Consider the following 19,454-nt stretch of genomic DNA (forward strand, 5'->3'; position numbering starts at 1 on the left):
AGACAACACAATTCAGATTCTCTGTGTAATATTCATCTTTACGTGGCTTATTTTTTATACTACCTTTACTGTCTCTTTAAAGACTTTAGTTTTTAAAACTATGTATTTGTTTCTATAACTCTATATATCTTTTTTGTCTCTTTCAAGCCTACGTATCTTTTACACACATTGTAAACTATTACATCTGAATCTGTCTTATTGTGAATCTATTGCCTTAAACTGCAGCAACTGTGGCTGCTGGCTCCGCCCACCTCAGCTTCCCAACATGGCTACGTTTACCACCAGCTCTGGGAGCTATCGTGGGTCTATGCTTTTATTCAAGCAGCGTGTAGTCCAGAAACCTCTTTTTTTTGTTTTGTACCTGCAAAGGCTAAATCCACCATGCAGCTTAATGTGCCACTTGCAGAGGCCTCATTCCCGCCATACGGCGGCAGGTTGAGCACACAAGCTAGGAACCTGCCAAACCAGCAGCTGCCGCTCATTTGAGAGAGACAATTAGGAACTGTTTTTAGCTCTGTTTTAGAATCTTTTTTCTCAGTTTTTAGGTGGAAACTCTTGCCCCACGTTGGGCGCCATTGTAGCTTGAGTTTTCCTGCCTGGCCCACAGTCAGGACAAATCTCTCTCACCTGCCAGTCCCACAGCCACTCAGACCCGACCAAGTAAACACAGAGACTTATATTGGTTACAAACTGTATGGCCATGGCAGGCTTCTTACTAACTGTTCTTACAGCTTAAATTAATCCATTTCCATTAATCTATACCTTGCCACATGGCTCGTGGCTTACCGGCATCTTCACATGCTGTTTCTCATCATGGCGGCTGGCAGTGTCTCTCTGCCTCAGCCTTCCACTTCCCAGCTTTATTCTCCTCCTTTTCCTGCTTACACTTCCTGCCTAGCCAATGGCCAATCAGTGTTTTATTTATTGACTAATCAGCAACACATTTGCCATACAGAACATCCCACAGCACCTGTCTCCCCCTTCTTTGTGCTGGGATTAAAGGAGTGTGCCACTACCATCTGGCTCTGTTTCTCTTTTAGACTGGTTTAATCTCATGTAGCCCAGGGTGATCTTGAACTCCTGTTCTTCCTGCTTCCTCCTCCCAAATGCTGGGATTAAAGGTGTGTGCCACCCCTGCCTGGCTTCTATGGTTAACTAGTGGCTAGCTCTGCCCTCTGATCTCCAGGCAAGCTTTATTTGTCAGAACACAAACAAAATATCACACAACACTATTACCTTTTTTTGTATATGTGGCATTTATATAGCTCTTGCTACAATGTGGTAATTAAAGATGAAACATGTTGATTTTGTAGAATTTAGCTTAGTCTGAAAATCAACTTGGAGCATTGCTGATCTTGGCCCTTTGGATGGAAGTGGTTGAAACTGTAAGTCCTTAGGATGGCCCTTTGTTCTGACCTGGAAAGGACTGCACCATGGCTCCAAATGGGTCCCCCGGCAGGGATTCCTGGTTAACTTCATGCTGTCTTCCAGATCTGACCACTTTTGAGACTGGCTTCTTTTACTTAGCATAATGTCCTTGAGAGTCAATCATGCTGTAGCAAGTATCATGATTTTCCTCCTCTTGAAAACTGAAACTATTCATCTGTATGGTTGAACCTCACTCCATTTATTTATCCATCAGATGGTGGACCCCTTATCTTTGGTCCCTATCAATAAGGCTGCATGATCATGTATATACATGGATCTCTTTGAGACTCTGCTTTCAGGCTTGGCATTTTTTTTTTTTTATAAACTGAGGGTCCAGTATGGTGGTAATTGATATATAAAGATAAACCAGCACCATGATCTTTGCTTTGAGATAGAGCAGTGGGTGGAGATTAACTAGAATGTTACGCTTATGGGCCTGCAGGACTATGGGCTTATGCTGTGGTCAGACAGGGAGTCTTTGTGTGTGTGTGTGTGTGTGTGTACACGTGTGTGTGTGTGTGTGTGTACACATGTGTGTGTGTTTTCCACGGGCTGACATCAAATGTCTCCCTCAACTGCTCTTTATTTAAGATAAGGTCTCTCATTGATTCTGGAGCTCACTAGTTCTGCTAGACTGACTGATCAGTGAGCTTTAGGATCCTTCTGTCTCTGTTTTCCTGGTGCTGGGATTATGGGTGTGTGCTGTGTGTGACACTTGTCTTTTTACCTGGGTGCATGGTCAGGTCGCCCTGATGCTTTCACAGGACACTGTTTACTAGATGACCTCTGTCCCCAGTCCCTGGGTGAGTCCTGAGAGTGGAATGATGGGGGTAGGCAACTCTCTCTGGGTCATGGTGAACATGAGATACAGGGGGGAACCAGAGAGCCTGTCTCTCTAGGGCTTGCTGTGTATTCCCAGAAGTCTCTTGGTCACTAGGTAGATGAAGTACAACTTCCTCTGAGGAACCTTGGATGACATTTCCTGCTGTGGATGGGTACACAGCCCCCACTTCTGTGCCTGGGTGCTGCTGGAATGGACATCAGTAGTGAGTCTACATAGTCTGCTGTGTATGTGAGAACAGGGATGCTCAGCAGGCCCAGGGTTGCAGATGGTCATAGCTTGGGGGAGGCTCTGGTTTTGGGGGCTGATTTCACTTGGGTCTCACAAGGGTGGCTGCAGTACATGGTGAGCATCCAGGGTGAGGGAGAACCCCTATTTCTTTTGTGAAGGTCTTTTGTTATAATCTTCACAGCTCTGATGCATGGAGGGGTCAAAGCTCAGAACAGGATGGCCCTTTACACCCACCTTCCCTCAGTTTAACAAGATGACTGGAGGTGAAGGTGGGATGGGGGGGGGTCTCTTCTATTTCCAGGGTAAGTTGGAGCATTTTGAGTCTTGTGCTGGGATCAGGTGGACCTCTTCATGGGTGCTGTGGCAATAAGCAACTCCACTGTCCCAAATCTCTGCAGTAACTCAGACAGTGAGGGCCTCCAAGTTGAGGATCTGCCTTAAGTATGTGTGTGTGTGGGGCAAGAGTGGGTGAGCTGGGTAGAAGGAAGATAGGCTCAGTGATAAAGCTGCTTAGAAGCCATTCCTCTCCCTTCGTCCCTCTGGAAGGTGTCTGGGAGCCCTTTAGTTGGTGGCACAGAGGGACCCAGGAGCAGGACATAGATAGCTGTTCTGTGCTGATGGCTACTTTCCAGGCAAGACAGGGACTAGGAGACTCTGCCGTTTGTCCTTATAATGTACTGTTTTCATTTTGTGCTGTTTCTAGCCCTCCCATCCGGCCTTTCTGTTCTCACCTGAATAGCGAATGGGACACTCTAGGCTGATAAGAGCAGCGGCTGGTTACTTGGCAACGTTGCTGCAGGCCTGCTGATGGGAGATTGGCTACCGCAGATAAGCTCCTCTCCTCTGCTTATCTCCACGCCTCCAGCTCTGTACCAAATGCTCCAAATGTGGGGCTCTCGGGTGGATCTGAGCTCCATAATAAATTCACCTTGCCGACTGGGAGCCCAGCCTTGGGCGTCCCTGTCCCTGGCCTTGGGGTAGATGTGCAGGATGTCCGGGCCAGGCAGTTGCTCTGTCAACTGTAAAGGAGCCGTGCCTGCTAAGCTGTGATGGCAGAGCCCTTTCTTACCTCACTGGCTGACTTGTTGAGTCAAGGGACGAAGGAGTCATCTCAGCCCTTGCTTTGGAGGGTGGCACCTTTGGGTTCCATGTTAGCTGGGAACTCTCTGCTGGGCTTCCTTCATTCCTTAAGCTTAGATCCATTCTTTCTTGCTCTTCCTTTCCTTCTCCCTGTCTCCTCCTCCCCTCCTCCCCGTTTTCCTCTCTGAAATTTGGGTTGGGCTCAAACTCATGATCCTTCTGCCTCCACCCCTCCAATGGTGGGGTTACATACCAGCTCTTTCTCCTGTCAGTATGTGGGTTATCCCAGAGGGAACTGCTGACAGACCATCTGCACATCTCCCTTTGCTGCTCTTGCTCTCAGATCCTGGAATCCAGAGGGTTAAGCAGTTACCTCTGGGATGATACTCCTTGAAGTTTCCCAGCAAGTTCTAATGGTGACCATGATGAGGCTAGGTTCATCCAGTCTCCATGGTGACCATGATGCGATAGTTTGTCCACAGTTCTCATAATGATCACGATGAGGCTGGGTTCATCTTGTTTTTATGGTGATCACCATGCAGTCATGTTTATTGTTTCCCTGGTAACTGTGGTAAGATTGAGTTAATTCACAGTTCTGATGGCAAGGTTGGGTTGGCCCAGAGTTTCCATGGTGACCCCAATGAGGCTGGGTTGGTCCATGGTTTCCATGGTGACCATGATGTGGTTGGGCTGACTCACAGCCGTATTCCTCTGCTGACTCAGTTTTTCCTTAATTTCCCCATAGAAAATTCCAAGAAAAAAATGTGTTTGTTAGAAATTGCTCCTGCTTTCTTTAGTTCATTTTTATACTTTGCTCTATATTGTAGTGAGATACACTTGCTCAGGTATCTGGCCCCTCAAATGAAACCTGAGTTCCTTATAGACAGAAGCTGTGTTTGTCTTTGCTAGTGTTGCTACACAGGTTCTCAATGCCATCCTTGGCAGATGCGTATGTGGAGAGTTGGGCTGGCTGCTCTCTGTTCAGAGATGTGTTCCATCACTGCGTTTCACACAGTTGTTATTATTACTTCCCTTATTTTTGCAGTGTTGGAGATGGATGGAATGCAGGGTTTTGTGCATGCTAGGCCAGTGCTTTGACACTAAGCTATGCCTCAACTCCTTGGTTATTTAGCATCTAGAGAAAATTTTATCAACAATGATGATCAGCTTCTACAGTCCATTTGCTTAAAGTGACACTCTTTTGTGTTTGGTGTCTTATGTCCCAGTTGTGAGGATGCATATCATCTACTAAAAATGCCAAGATGTCTCCTTCCATCAGTGTGTATGTGTGTGTGTGTGTGTGTGTGTGTGTGTGTGTGTGTGTGTGTGTGTGTGTGTAAACTGGCTTTCCATAGTAATGAAAAAAAGCTCAAGTTTGGGGTTCGACCTTAGATGGTATCATGATGCTGCAGCAGTGAATGGTAGCTTGGTTACATTCCAAGTGCCATGCACAGGTCTGTGGGCAGCCTGTGAGCTGACCTCTGCCTGTATTGTCAGGGCTGTGCCATGGCTTCCTTTCCTGTTTGTCTTCCTTACTGTGCCCTGCTGGCTCTCTGCTGTCATCCAGAGAGGTGAGAACTGGGCTTGGGATGCAATCAGGGAAGCTCTACAGAACCTGGTAGTTTGAGGGACCTGTTATGTGGTTTGTAAGAAAACCTGTCTGCACCTCTGCTGAACCAACTTGATCATCCATTACTACAGTGGATATAGGAAACTGAAAAGTGGCTCAGGATTGTGACAGAGCTGGGCCAGAAGCCACACTCCGTAGGGCCCATGCTAGGCAGTGTTGCTCCATCTCTGAAGGAAGACATGGCTCCCTGGGAGCAATGTGGGAGGGGGCCAATTTGTTCTGAAATGCCTTTTAGTTGTTACCCTCAAAAATCTGCTTATCTCAACTTTACCTAGAATATCAGCAGGCATGGCTTGAAACTAGACATACATGCCCTGCATTGACGCCCCGCCCCCAGCACTTGCTCTTTTCCTCCAAGCCCAGGCAGTTTGTTGTCCCTAGGCTAAGGCCAAGTGATCATGAGTGAGCACTCCTGATCTTTCCAGGGTTTGGAACAACAGACCCCAGTTCCCAGCTTCCTCCTCATTAGGTTCCTGCTTCCAGTTCCTCTGATCTTTAGTGAAGCAAAGTCAGCAGCCTGCCTGCCATGTGATGAGTGACTGAAAGCTAGTCACTTGACCTCTTTGGGTACCATGGTTCTCACCAGTAGACAGGGGGTCATGGGAAGTTGTATCAGTTAGGAATAGCTCAGATTAAGTGAGTTAAGTGTCAGTACACACACACACACACACACACACACACACACAAACACAAGTATTTCATTAGTTTCAGAAGAAGACATGGCCCCACCTTATTTAATAGGTCATTGTAGTGACCCTATTTTCAAGGTCAAATATGGGGAAACAAGTTATGAAGAGAAAGAAAGCAGGTGTTTGAGGTGATGGTGTCCCCGGATGGCACAGCTCTTAGAACAGTACAATGTCTGTGAAGCAGGAGAGATCTCAAGCCTCACTGTGCCCTGGTTTCCACATGGGTAAGATGGGCTATAGGACACACACAGAATCTTAGTCCTTTCAGGCTGCAAAAGAAGCAAGCAACAAGCATGCACGCACACCCCAGCCTTGGTGGCCGAGGAACAGCAGAAATTTGTTTCTCATGCCCTGGAGGCTGGAGGCCCAAGGTTAGGGCAGCAGCAGGTTCTGTGTGTGGAGGGATTCCGGTGTCCATGCGCCTGGCTTGTCCACTCAGCAGGCTGCCACTTGTGTATTGCTGGATTTACTGTGTTAGACCCATTATGATCCTGGGCGCTAGAGAGATAGACACTCCACTACTTACAGACAGGGTCAGCCATCAACTGCACAATTGCACAGCATCTCCACATGTCCTCACCCACATCCTGCTGTGGCATAGGTATGTGTCCCAGACAGAACTAGTCATACCAGTGGGTCGACAGGTGCTGTGCCTGGTTGCTGTCTCACTGCTCTCTGTGGCTAGCCCATGCATGACTCAGGGTCTTCTATGGCTAACCCATGTATGACTCAGAGTCTTCTTTGCAGCTTGGCTTTTTTGAGAGTCTTCTCTGAAGCCCAGCTCTGTTCCTCTCAGGGGGACAACTTTTATTGTTTACTCTGGCAGAGTGGGTCCTAGTGAATCTGGTCAGTTTCAGGGACTTCCTGTTTCAGGGATTTCCTAGAGCTATTTTAAGTTGTTTACCTTCCTGATTCCCCTCCAAACGGAATATTTCAATCTCAGAGGGGACTCTTATACAACATTCCCTGTCCTTGTCACCTACCCTGAAAATGGGTGTCATTCCTGATCAGTGACCCTGAAGATGAGTCCCTGTACTGTTACTTACCCTGTGGGTAGGGTCTCTATCAGGTCATGGTTCTGCAGAAAGGTCCCTTTCCTGGTCATTGACCTCTGGGTGGGTCCTTGAATGGTCACTGAGTTGTGAGAGTCTCTGTCCTGCACTAACTCTAGAGGTGGGGTCTGTCTTGGTCACACTGACTCTGCAGATGTGTTCTTGTCCTAATCACTGACCCAGCGGGGGTTCCTCTCTAGGTCACTGACCCTGTGGGTGTATAAAAATATAAGTGTATTCCTGTGCTTGACTATGACTGATGCATACATGCATTGTGTGGGTATATGTGAGCATGTTTGTTCACACTGAACACATGCATGCTACTTCATCTATTGCTCTGAGTAGTGTCTATATCTCCTGACAAGAGGATAGAATCCTCCTAGGCTTCTTGCTGGTCCTTGGAGCGTCCTGGCCAGCATGGGCATCTGCCTGGATTAGAAATCTGGCCTTTGGGCATGTGACCACGAGGGGTCACTGTTGTTGCTCTTCCTCACCGGCCACTTTAGTGAGATTTGGATGTAGATGGTGGATGAAGGACTAGGTTTTAAAATGAACCTGCTGGACTCCCTGCAGGTGGCTGGGTTAGTCCCTGGGTCTGAGCCCAGGGATAAGGTTTCCCAGTAAAGTGTATTTTGCTGCTGTGTCTTGGTGCTGGATTGGCTCTCTGAATGAGCTGGGCATTGTGGATTCCCATCACACTCTGGGGTAGTGTTCAGATACAGCTACTGGCTCCTCCTGAGCAAGTCCATGCAGTGTTTTACTGGGTACAGTATTTCTCAAGCATGAATGCACACCATAGGCCGTTACTTTGGACCATGGAAAGAAGCAAGTAGGGTCCCTTCCCCAGCCCTGGTGAATGTCACTTGTGCATGGCAGGAATTCTGCTTATGTTTTTGCAAGGTTCTTGACTTTTGTATAGTAACATCAACACAGCCTCCAGTGACATCTTTGCAAAGACTGTCATTGTGACTCTTTTCCTGCCTCCTTCCCCTTAAGAATCAAGAGTATAGTTCCAAGATCAAATGATTCTTTGTGCATCCCACTTACCTTAATAGCCTTACAGAAAATCAGACAGGATTATGCACTTGCCATGAGGATTTGGCCAAATTGCTCCCCTTGCTTTGAAATCCAGAAACACCAGTAGAAGATGTTGTATTAATTCCCAAGTCTGTAGGTCTTTCTGAAGAGCTGATGGAGAAAGGTGACAAGTCATATGAGAGATAAAATAGGCAAAGGTATTGGCAAGAGGAGAAACTGAGATGAAATCACTGTAGACGCACAGAGCACATTTAGCTCTTGGAACTCTTGTCTATCATAATGCACATAGTGAAGACAGAGCCATCTCATACCATGAACCTCCTTCAGCCCAGGGACAGGGCTGAGCCATCATTTATACAGAGGCAGGAAGATGCCCCAACCCTGATGATTTCTCCAGGGGTCTCCATATTAGATAATGTGTGACCACATTCTCATCAGATGCACAGTGAGGCCTGTGTGTGTCTCTCTTAGGAGGTCCCTCCACTCAGACCTGAGGCCTGCTGTGTAGAGATGGGGGAACCTAGGCCAGCGTGTTTGCCTACTTCTTGGAAGTCTGACTTGATGTTTCTGAGCTGTTCTCTGAGAGCATGCAGTCACTGGAAGTGGGAGATTAGCATCAACAGGAACCTTTGATGTCCCATGTGTGCCTTCCTTGTGAAAGAAGCTGGGAATGGAAGTGGTTGGGGTAAACAAACCAGTTCTCTGAGCTTAAGCAGAGTTGGAAAATGGGTTTAACCATAGAGAGAACACAAGACACATGCTGTCTGTTCCTATCCTCTGTTTCTCTCCTCAGCAAGCCCTTATCCAGCAGGACATCTGCCATGAGGCAAAGACTTCTAAACGCATGTGGATTCCAAACCACCGGGCTTCCTGCTGAAGGAGTGAGACATTTCCTTTATGAAAAGGGAAAATGGCAGTTAGGTGATTGCTGATCTCTTCAATCCACCTGAGTAGGAGGCGTCTCACCAGATGCCATGGAAGAGGAAGAGAGCCAGAGCAATGGCCTTCCCTCCTTGGGACTCAGGGTGCCACGAGGAAAAGCGATAGCTGGAAGAGATTCTGTGTGTGTATGCGTATGTTTGAATGAGTGCTGTGCATGTGTGTGGGTGCACATATGTGTGAATGCTTGTATATGAATGAATATGTATGAATTGAGTCTGAGGTGTGTGTGTGTGTGTGTGTGTGTGTGTGTATGTGAATGCTGCACACAGAAACAAGTGAAGCTTTGTGCCTGTGTGCACGTATGTAGCATGTGTGCAGTGTGGAGACAGAGGCCATGCACAGAGAATGACAGATAAGAAGCTGGGCAGACTCTCAGGGCCCTGCACAGGTCTGTGTGGGCGTTTAGGGGACAGTAATGTTAGAAGTAAAAGTGACTTTCGCCTTTGGGGTCTGTACTCTAGGGACCTTGTTACAACAAGCAAATGTGCAAAACAAATCTCATTTTCATCCTCTCCGAAACGCCAGGAAAAGTATATACTTCTTCCTTTCAAGTGGGGAAACTGACCTCTGTCCTCTAGATTACTATTAGTAACAGTGTCTCCAAGCAGACTTCACTTCCGGCTACACTGATGTCCGCTGGTGGTAGCTCCCTTCCCTGTCTCCTCTGTCTCCAGCACCATCCACTCTGACTTGTGGACAGTGGGAGTCTGCTTTCTGTTTCTCATGGTGGGTGGGTCCTACTAGAGTCTAGAGAACCTGGGCCCATCCCGAGCTGAATTCCAGAGCATCACCCTGACGGTGTGATCAGTGATTGTTGTTGCCACTGTCCACAGAAGCCTGGGTCAACTCCCCTGGGACTATGGGTACTGACTGTGGACTGAAGCTGTAGAGGGGCATCATGGCAGAGCAATCATTGAAGGGCAGTGTGGTGTAGTGTGGAGGGCAGTGTGGTGTAGTGTGGAGGGCAGTGTGGCAGAGCCGATGTGGAGGAAAAGGGCTGTAGGTTTTGCTCCAATTCTGGGCCTATGATCGTCTCTGTACAGCAGGACACATTGTCCTCTGTATTTTCTAGGTTGACGAAGGCACTTCAACACCTCAAGATGCTTGCTATATTTAAGCTTTTTTCTGCCAGTCACAGGGCTCTATCTAAGATGAACTGTGGTTGATATATTGTGCACCCCAATAAACTTATCTGGGGGTCAGAGAACAGAACAGCCACTATATTAAACATAGAGGATAGGCAGTGGTAGCACACGCCTTTAATCCTAGCATTCCCGAGGATCAATCTGTGAGTTCAAGGTCACACTGGAAACAGCCAGGCATGGTGACACAAACTAATCCCAGCACTTGAGATCTCATGTCTTGCTTGGGAAAGACACACGCCTTTAGTCCCAGGAAGTGATGGCAGGAGGCAGAAAGGTGTATAAGGCGTGAGGACAAGGAACTAGAAGTTTTTAAGCCTTTAGACTTTTAGCAGCAGATCAGCTGAGATCCATTCGGATGAGGACTCAGAGGCTTCCAGTGTGAGGAAACAAGATCAGCTGAGGAGCTGGCGAGGTGAAGTTGGCTGTGGCTTGTTCTGTCTCTCTGATCTTTCAGAATTTATCCCAATAGCTGGCACTGAGTTTTTATTAATAAGACCATTAAGATTCATGTTACAATGAACAGATAGGTTTTGCATCAGGTGGTACTGGGTAAATGTGTTTCTTCTAATTAAACTTGTTGCAGTTGAATGGCTCTCTTTAGCTACACTCGAGAAGAGACTGTTGTGAACAAAAGGGAAATCTTTCCCGCCCACGACCATGGGTCTGCAGCTGGCCACCCTGGGTGGCAAGCACTAGTCCCTGAATCGGTCGTTTGTGTGAGCCAAAGAAGGTAATTACAATGTGTGACACCCCACCCCAAAAGTGCATCTCAAACTGGACTATTTGCTTAAGAAAGACTAATTGAGGTCCAAATTAATTAGAAGGTGTGGCTTGAAGATGTGACAGCAGTCTGTCATTACAGACAAAAGCAGAGACTCAAGCACAGCAGTGCTCAGTGAGGCCCTAATCCTGCCCGCATCTCTTTCTGTCCCTTACTGCATTACTGGGGGGCACAGCCATTGCTCATGCAGGGAGCATCTTTCAACCAATCCTTATGGCCTCTGAAAATTAATGGTTACATTTCCAGGGTGTTCTGCACTTCATGTGGACAATCCCAAACATGACTGCCACTTTGCAGTCAATTGTCAGAAGCAAGTTTCACATGAAAAATGTGAATTGCAAGGGCTGAGAATAGAGCTCAGCGGGAGAATGTTTGCTTAGCATGCATGGGCCCTAAGTTCCAACCCCAGGCCTCCAACAACATGCGGGTTACAAAGTGTGGCATGCAAGGGGAGGGCCACGACAGCAGGAAAAGCACAATTATGTAATGCACCGTGGCAGTACCACAGTCGTCCCCTTTGCATTTTCTACAGTGCCCCCTTCGGAGTGCTCCTGAGTTCCTGTGTTCTCTGGTGCTGTCTGAAGCTGTGCTCTATGTCACCTCCCCAGCAAATGGACCCTTGCACGGGGCCCTTCCTGCCCTCAGCAGACAGAATGTCAAACTCTCTCTTTGCCTTCCTATTCCCACAGATGGCGTGTTTGGAAGATGCCAGAAGGTTCCAGCGATGGACACATACCGATATGAAGTGTCACCAGGAGCCTTGCTGCACCTGAGGGTCACCTTACAGAAGCTCTCCCAGACAGGTAGGCAGAGTGGCCACTCCTGCCTCAATCTAGGCATGGATAATGGGAGCTGGGCTTCTGCTGTCTGGGTGAGGCCTGAATGGCCTGCTCTAGGGAAGGCTTTGCATGGGGTGTGTGGACTCAGGTTAGGAGCCCTGGCCTGTTGTGTCTGTGCAGAAATTACAGATATCCCAGTGACCCAGAGTAAGGTACATTGAGGCTACTTTGGCTGAGCATAGTGGTCAGGCCAGTCACTCACGTCAGCCTGGACTTCATTCCAGTGCTTCTACAGTGTTGTTTCAGGACATTCCTGTCATCGTACGAGTTTCTAGGTTCCTCAGAAAGTAAGTTTTAAATTTATAATAATTAACATTTTTATAGCTGTAACATACATATCTCATTGTGATTTTATTGTATATGTGTATAATTTTTAAATTGAAGGGAGCCATATCATGAAGCCCTGTGTTTTACAACCTGTTACTAAGATAAAGTCATGTTTCATTTAGCCCTGAATGAGAGGTGCTGTGTCCCAAGAACAAGAGTTATCCATCATGCCAGGGAACAAGGGCATGAGGGACTCAGTGACCCTGGATACTGGGACAAAGGCATGTCCTCCTCAAGGCCATACACTTCTGGAGACTACAGTACTCTCATTGTGGTCACAGAACTCTCTTTGAGACCATAATGCTCCCGGGAGTCACATTTCTCCCCTGGGGGGAACCAAAGTATTCTCCTAATGATCATATGTGTTCCCTGGGTTCTCCTGAGGCCAGATGAACTATACTATGAAGAGTCTGTGTCAGTAAGATTTGGAGACACTCTCCTTTTAGAAACCAACAGGTGTATTGACTTGTTAGAAGTACTGGAGTGTTCCAAGAACTAGTCTAGTTAACTCATGGACGAGTCACTAGGACCAGTGGAAATGAAGTAAATCACTTTTTCTTTCTTTCTTTCTTTCTTTCTTTCTTTCTTTCTTTCTTTCTTTCTTTCTTTCTTTCTTTCCTTCCTTCCTTCCTTCCTTCCTTCCTTCCTTCCTTCCTTCCTTCCTTCCTTCCTTTCTTTCTTTCTTTCTTTCTTTCTTTCTTTCTTTCTTTCTTTCTTTCTGTTTCTCCACATGGCTCACCTGTCTATGTTCCTTTCTCTACTGCTTGTCACACACTCTCTTAATCCTCAGTGGGGACCTGTTGCCCATGGCTCCCTGGGTGGGACAACATCCATCTCTGGCATCCTATATCACCCAAGCTTGTTGTCACTGTGCATGCGGTAGTAGCCACTTCCTGGTCACTGGGACCCAATAGCACGTCAATGTACCTAAATGATATCCCAAGGGAAAGAAAAGTGACTAAGGCCCATGAGATCAGATAATGGAGATGCTCCACAGTGAGAGGTCTCTGATTGCAGGCCCATGAAGCTATACTGATGTCCATGTCGTAGAGAAGCAGATATCTCCTATTGATCCTCTCTAGAGAAGAAAAGTTGCCCAGGTCAATTTCTGTAGTGGATGGCAGGGGAATGCTAAAAAAATACTACACATTAGCTGCTGTACTACCCCACCATTCACCCCCTAAGATTCATCTGTCTTCTGCACAGGGATGTGATGGGAGGCACCGCCCAACCCCCCTTTCAAGTTTTTGATTGTGGTAGTTGCTGTGTCCCTGTAGAAAGGTGGTTTTGCGTTTATTTTTGGAAAGAAGCGGTAGTTCTTCTATTGGCGTCGTCTGTGGCTTCTACTGGCACTTCCTGCCAAGAAAACCCTTGCACCAACAGGCATGTGTCTGTTCCAGTCACATGAGAAGGGCTTATTTTGGCTTGTGGTTCCAGAAAAGTAGATTCCTTCATGGTGAGAAAGCATAACAACAGCCAGGGAAATCATGGAAGCAGGAGCCGGAAACTGACTGGTCATATTTTCATCTGCACGATAAACAGATGGAGTGGTGACACTGTAAAACTCCAACCTCCCCATGCAGTGGTGAACTTGCTTCAGCAAGGCGCTACCTCACAAAGGTCCTGTAGCCTCGCCAGACATCACCAACAACTGGGACCGAGTATTCAAATGCATGGACCTATGGTGGGGATTTCCCATTCAAAATGTCCCACCCCTCCCCCATTATTACATCTGGGTTAGTGGGTACAGAGGTGGAACATGCCCTTCCCTATTATTACATCTGGGTTAGTGGGTACAGAGGTGGTACATGCCCTTCCCTATTATTACATCTGGGTTAGTGGGTACAGAGGTGGGACATGCCCTCCCCCATTATTACATCTGGGTTAGTGGGTACAGAGGTGGGACATGCCCTCCCCCATTATTACATCTGGGTTAGTGGGTACAGAGGTGGTACATGCCCTCCCCTATTATTGCCATCTGGGTTGGAGGTGCAACGGTAACGTATCCCTCTTACCCTGCCCTCTCACTATCATCTAGGTTTACATACAGTTCAGAATTGATTGGTCATTACCCGAAGTCCACAGTTTATGTGCTGATTCCTTCAGGTTGTGACCATTTTGTAGGTTTCAAGACATAAAATGTCATGTGTCTTCCATTAAGTATCACACTCAGGGTCTGTTGCCTTCAGAACCTCTGTCTCTGTCTATTTTTCACTATTGTCAAATGATATCATACCTCGTTAATGAGAGAAACTGCCACTATCTGAAGGACACCCTCAACAAGACCAAACTTTCTGATCTTACCCCAACCCCATAGAAGGGTGTGAGGCAGGTCATTGGGCCCTCATCTCAGTTCCGGCCACCCTTTCCTTCCATGCCTCTCTTTCATTTGTACATAATCCTGCCTCATCTGCAAGTGCTCTCTGGGTGTGCCATAAAGGGGAATTAAAGGGGGGATTTATATATGTAGCTTTGAGAGGCTGTCATAAATGCCATGGTGGGACCTTTTGGTGATGCAGCTTTTGGTTTGATTATACAGGTAACCCCTCACCCATGCTCCTGTAAGAAAGTCTAGTGAACTCATTGTGTTACTAAGCTGGACTTGGATAGAATCATTGCTCTGATTTATGATTGGTGCTTGTCTGAGATGAGGAGACATTTGTTCAAATTTCCACAAGAAAAGTTAATGCAACAGTTGTCGCCCAAACTGGAAAAGGACATATCAAAGATGAGTTTGGGAGGAGCAGCTCTGTTGTATTTACTGTGAAGAAACTTGTAGCGGAAGCTAAGCTGTCTGAAAGTTAGCAGCCACAGGACCAATCCTGATGTGGTATTCCTTTTCTCTGTGTTATTTGATGAAGCCCATGATCTTTCTGAGGTAGGTAATGCTATGGTGGCCCTGGGCAATTAGGAGAGCATGTAAATCATAAAGTGCTAAGGTAATCAAGAGCAGATGAAAAGAAAAAGCAAGGGGTCCTACCTGGGTCACTCGAAAGCACATGTGGCAAGATGTGTGTTGACCTGGAGTTCCTAGGGAAAAATGGACAGAAAACAAATGCTGTACCTGTGAGCTCCTGGAAGTCTTCAAGCACGAACAACTGTCCATCAAAGAGATGAAAGAGATGCAGATGATCCTGTTGTATCTGCTACCTGTTAGAAATAGAAGTGGGTCAGCTCCCAAGAAAGTGACCACACAATCCAAAGCGTTCCAGCAAAGCATCATGTCTTACTTTTGCAGAAGGATGTGCAGCTGTGAGAAATCAAGCAAGCACACCTGTGGGAAGTTAGCTGTACCTTGATCCACAAAACAAGGGGTCCTGTGCCTCACTCTGGTCAGAGCTTGGCCTATCATTCTTATGTGATTGTCTAATACAGAAAGGTGCAGTTTCTCGGGAGAAATGAACAAGTATATGTTCTGATTTTAGGCAGGAATCGCTGGTTCAGGTGAAATTTTTACCAAGTGGCATCTTTTAAAAATGAATTTTCCTTGTCTTAACCCTTTAGAAGAAAAGATTTTCTTTTCCTTCCTTCCTTCCTTCCTTCCTTCCTTCCTTCCTTCCTTCCTTCCTTCCTTCCTTCCTTCCTTCCCTCCTTCCCTCCCTCCCTCCCTCCCTCCTTCCTTCCCTCCTTCCCTCCCTCCCTCCCTCCCTCCTTCCTTCCTTCCTTCCCTCCTTCCTTCCTTCTTTCCTTTCCTCCTCCTTCTGTTTCTTCTTAGTTTTTAGAGTTTTTGAGACAGTGTCTCTCTACATAGCCCTGGCTATCCTGGAACTCACTATGTAGACCAGACAGGCCTGGAACTCATAGAGATCTGCCTGCCAGTGGAAAATGGTGATCTTGTCGGTCAGGAACTCCATCAGCACTTCCTTAACAGGGTGGGCAAAGCTACTAGAAGTGATGACTCTATAGAGCAACCAGAGACCCCATTTTGAATCATGAATTGATTGGTCCCTTACCGATGGGCACAATGTTTGGGCTTGGGTGGGTATTGGGACCTAGTGTGTCTTGGTCTCTGGCAGTCCTCAAGAACACTGGAAACATTCAGCATTGGAAAATGGGTATGGAAAGAGAGTACTGCATGTCTAAAAGATTAAACTCATGAGGGTGAGCAGCTACCTTCACCCAGAACATTTTGTATACAATTCTCCTGTGGATTTATGTCAGAACACAGTCCAGAAATGGAGTTCCGTGAGGGGAATTGTAAGTGCTTATGAGAACACTCCAAGAAAACAAGGCTTGTGACCTCAGTTTCTCTAAAACATGGAATTATTCTTGGAATGTGCTTTCATGCTCCTCCCAGGTGTAGTGGATAGGAGTGAGTTCACTTCAGAGTGCTAATTATTGTTTGCTGTTGTTATTCAATTAAATGTTTAAACTATCCTTTATATGTCTCTATGGAAAAACATGTTTCTGGCATGTGTGACTTTTCCTTGTATGCAACTTGAACTCACAAGAACTTTCTCATGTGGTTTTCTTAACTCTCAGAGTGTAAATTGTTTGATGCCTCTGAATAAAGCTGGCTATTGAATGAGACTTCAGTCTGCCTCGTTTGTTGGCTGTATCCCCCCAGGACCCATTGCCTCTATGGCTGTGACATGGGTGGGTATTATTTACCCAGTCCAAGGCCCTCACAGTTGCTCAGTGTAGAAAGTGGAGAGGGAGTGGGCCCAGCCTGCTAGACTAGGGAACTTGTCCCAAATACAGGTGAGAACTGGCTCCATTCTTCCTAGATAGTAAGACTGCATTGAAAACTGCAGTATGTTCTGGTTATAGGATGACCTTTTCAGGAAATCAAGCTCGGACTGAGATGAAGTTTGCTCCTGTTCTCTAGACTTCATAGTGCTGGACGATGCTATGCTGTCTGCTGGGAGAGCACGACCACTAATGTCCCCACTCGTTTATGGACACGGTGGTGTGTTAACACCATCTGTATGCCGGTATGTGTGTCTGGTGCAACAGTGCTGCTCTAATATGGTGCAACCAGCTACTTTCTAGTTGGATTTAAGGTCCACTCCATAGGAGTTTAATTCTGCAAGCCAAGGCGGCAGCAATGGCTGCTGAGGTTACCATTCAGTGGATATGATAGATCTGTCAAATTGCATTTGAAACAACTGTTTATGCCCATAGTTTATTGATATTGTCACGTCTAGTCAGGAAAAGTTCTTTGAGCAGTGGTTACAAGGGAGGCTCACAACGAACAGTCCCTGTTGTGGCATGGTAGACTATTGTCTTCCATGGGTTGCTGTGCCACAGCAACGGCGAGTCTCAGACTCAGTGTGTTGGTAGTTAGCAGAAGGGTACTGACTGGAGAAGATGGGATCCCATAACTTGAATTAGAAACATGTAGAGGACCCTAATGCGGCTGACTTTGAGCCCTAAGATTCTTAAAGGGTTATCTTACCAGAGGAAGTGGTCTTTCCACCCTTAGCAGAAGATACAACTTCACTTCAATCCCCTGCAGTCCTGTCTTCTCTACCGTTGTCTCGGGGACTTAATCATGCATTGTTGAACAGGGAGTGGCCTCCTCTGAAGGAAATGCCAGGCAAGACCACACTGGTATCTCAGGGCCCACCAATAGTTGTCTCTAGCCCTATGACCAGACTTAAGGCTAAGAAGGATCCTAGAGGGGAGGTAGAAAGGGTAGACCAGAAGGAGGTGCAGTTTATGACTAAGGAGCTTAATGAGTTTGCTAATTCAATCAGAAGTCTGGAGAATGTGTGGGAATGGATTTTCAGGGTGTGTATAATGATGGAAGGAACATAAAACTGGGTCAGGCTGAGTTTGTTGATGTTGCCCACAGGATGGAGATTCTGGATTTAGTATGGAAGCTTGAACAATTAAAATAAAGTGTCAAGTTTGTATGATTGATCGGTTGAAGCATTTATCAAGAGATGGCCTTATGAGAAGGGGCTGGATTAGTCTGATATATCTTGGCTTAGTGTTGATGAAGGGATTATATTTAAGTCTCAGGAAAACTGTGGTGTTAGAGTGGGTACACTGTGTAAAATCTAATCCTCCACAGTGGAGGGCCCAGAAGACATGCCCTTCATTAATTCTTAGGATGCAAAATAGTGAGAGGGGTACCAGCACATTTGCAGAGTTTCATCAGTGATCTCTTCCTTGTAACAGATCCTAGGGCAACAGTTCTCAACCTGTGGGTCACGACCCCTTTGGGGTTGAATATCAAATGTCCTGCATATCAGATATTTACATTATGATTCATAACAGTAGCAAAATTACAGTTATGAAGTAGCAACAAAATAATTTTTTGCTTAGGGGTCACCTCAACATGAGGAACTGTATTAATGAGTTTGGAAGCATTAGGAAGGTTGAGGACCACTGTCTTAGGGTTGGGGATGTTGCTGCTCCATTGGCTGGATTAAATACACCGGTTTAATTGGGCTCTGGAGTAGCAGAGGTCAGGTGCAGTACAGACCAAGCAGTGCCTGTAATAGCCTAACCTGCAATGACTTTTATGATGGCATGACCTGTATGGACCTATGGGTCTAGCTAGTCAATTATGGTCTTTCCAGGAGTGAAATAGATAGAAGGTCTACTATAATTTTGTTCAGTCTGTATAAGGAGAAAATTTCTTGAGAAATAAAGAAAGGTTATATTGATTTGTATTAATAGGGGATCTTGGCCAGTAAAACAGTTTCCAGACCTAAGCCGGGATTTAGACCCATACACCTTCAATAAAGTGATGACCAGTCCCCCTAGGAAGACTAGAATATCTAAGACATTTACTCTTAGCCTTTCTTCCATCCTTTTGGGAGCGATGGACTTTTACACAGGTAACTGCACACTAGGGAAAGGACACAGTCAGGATTCCAGGGTCTGTTGGATACCGGCTCTAAACTGACATTGGCTCTGGAAGACTCTAAAAACATTGCGGCCCTCCAGGTAAAGTAGGGGCTTGTGGAGACCAGTGATTGACTTTGGGCTAAAGTCTGACTCACAGTGGGTGCAATGAATCCCTGAACTCATCCTGTGGCTATTTCCCCAGTCTCAGAATGTATAATTGGGACAGATAAATCCAGAGGGCGGAATTCCCACATCGGTTCCTTGACCCACAGAATAAGGGATATTATGGTTGGAAAGGCCAAATAGAGAAGTCCCTGGAGTTGCCCCTACTAAGGAATATAGTAAGTTAAAAAAATATCACATTACTGGAAGGAATACAGAAATTGGTGCTACCATCAAGGACTTAGAAGATGAAGTGGTGGTTCTTGCTGCATATTCCTTTAACTCTCCTTTTGGGCCTATGCAGAAAACAGATGGGTCATAGTGAATAACAATTGACTATTGAAAACTTAATCAAGCAGAAACTTACATTACAGCTGCTATATCAGATGTGATGTCCTTACTCGAGCAGATTAACATATCTCCTGGTACCTGGTATCCACCATTTGGTCTAGAAAATGCTTTTTTCTT

The 19,454-nt window shown here is 46.3% G+C and overlaps 1 protein-coding gene across 4 annotated transcripts in view; it reads left to right on the top strand.

The window, feature by feature from the left end:
- Ptprn2 (protein tyrosine phosphatase receptor type N2) overlaps positions 1 to 19,454 on the top strand; it is a 738,491-nt gene that overhangs the window by 187,293 nt on the left and 531,744 nt on the right. For all 4 annotated transcript variants that reach the window (XM_052739188.1, XM_052739186.1, XM_052739187.1 and 1 more), the window contains one exon: positions 11,547 to 11,660. In XM_052739188.1, coding sequence (XP_052595148.1) covers positions 11,547 to 11,660 — 114 coding nt within the window. The remainder of the gene's footprint in view (positions 1 to 11,546; positions 11,661 to 19,454) is intronic.

The sequence above is a fragment of the Peromyscus californicus genome, unplaced genomic scaffold (genome assembly GCF_007827085.1).
Source record: "Peromyscus californicus insignis strain IS unplaced genomic scaffold, ASM782708v3 Scaffold_15__1_contigs__length_86483966, whole genome shotgun sequence".
Taxonomy (NCBI): Eukaryota; Metazoa; Chordata; class Mammalia; order Rodentia; family Cricetidae; genus Peromyscus; species Peromyscus californicus.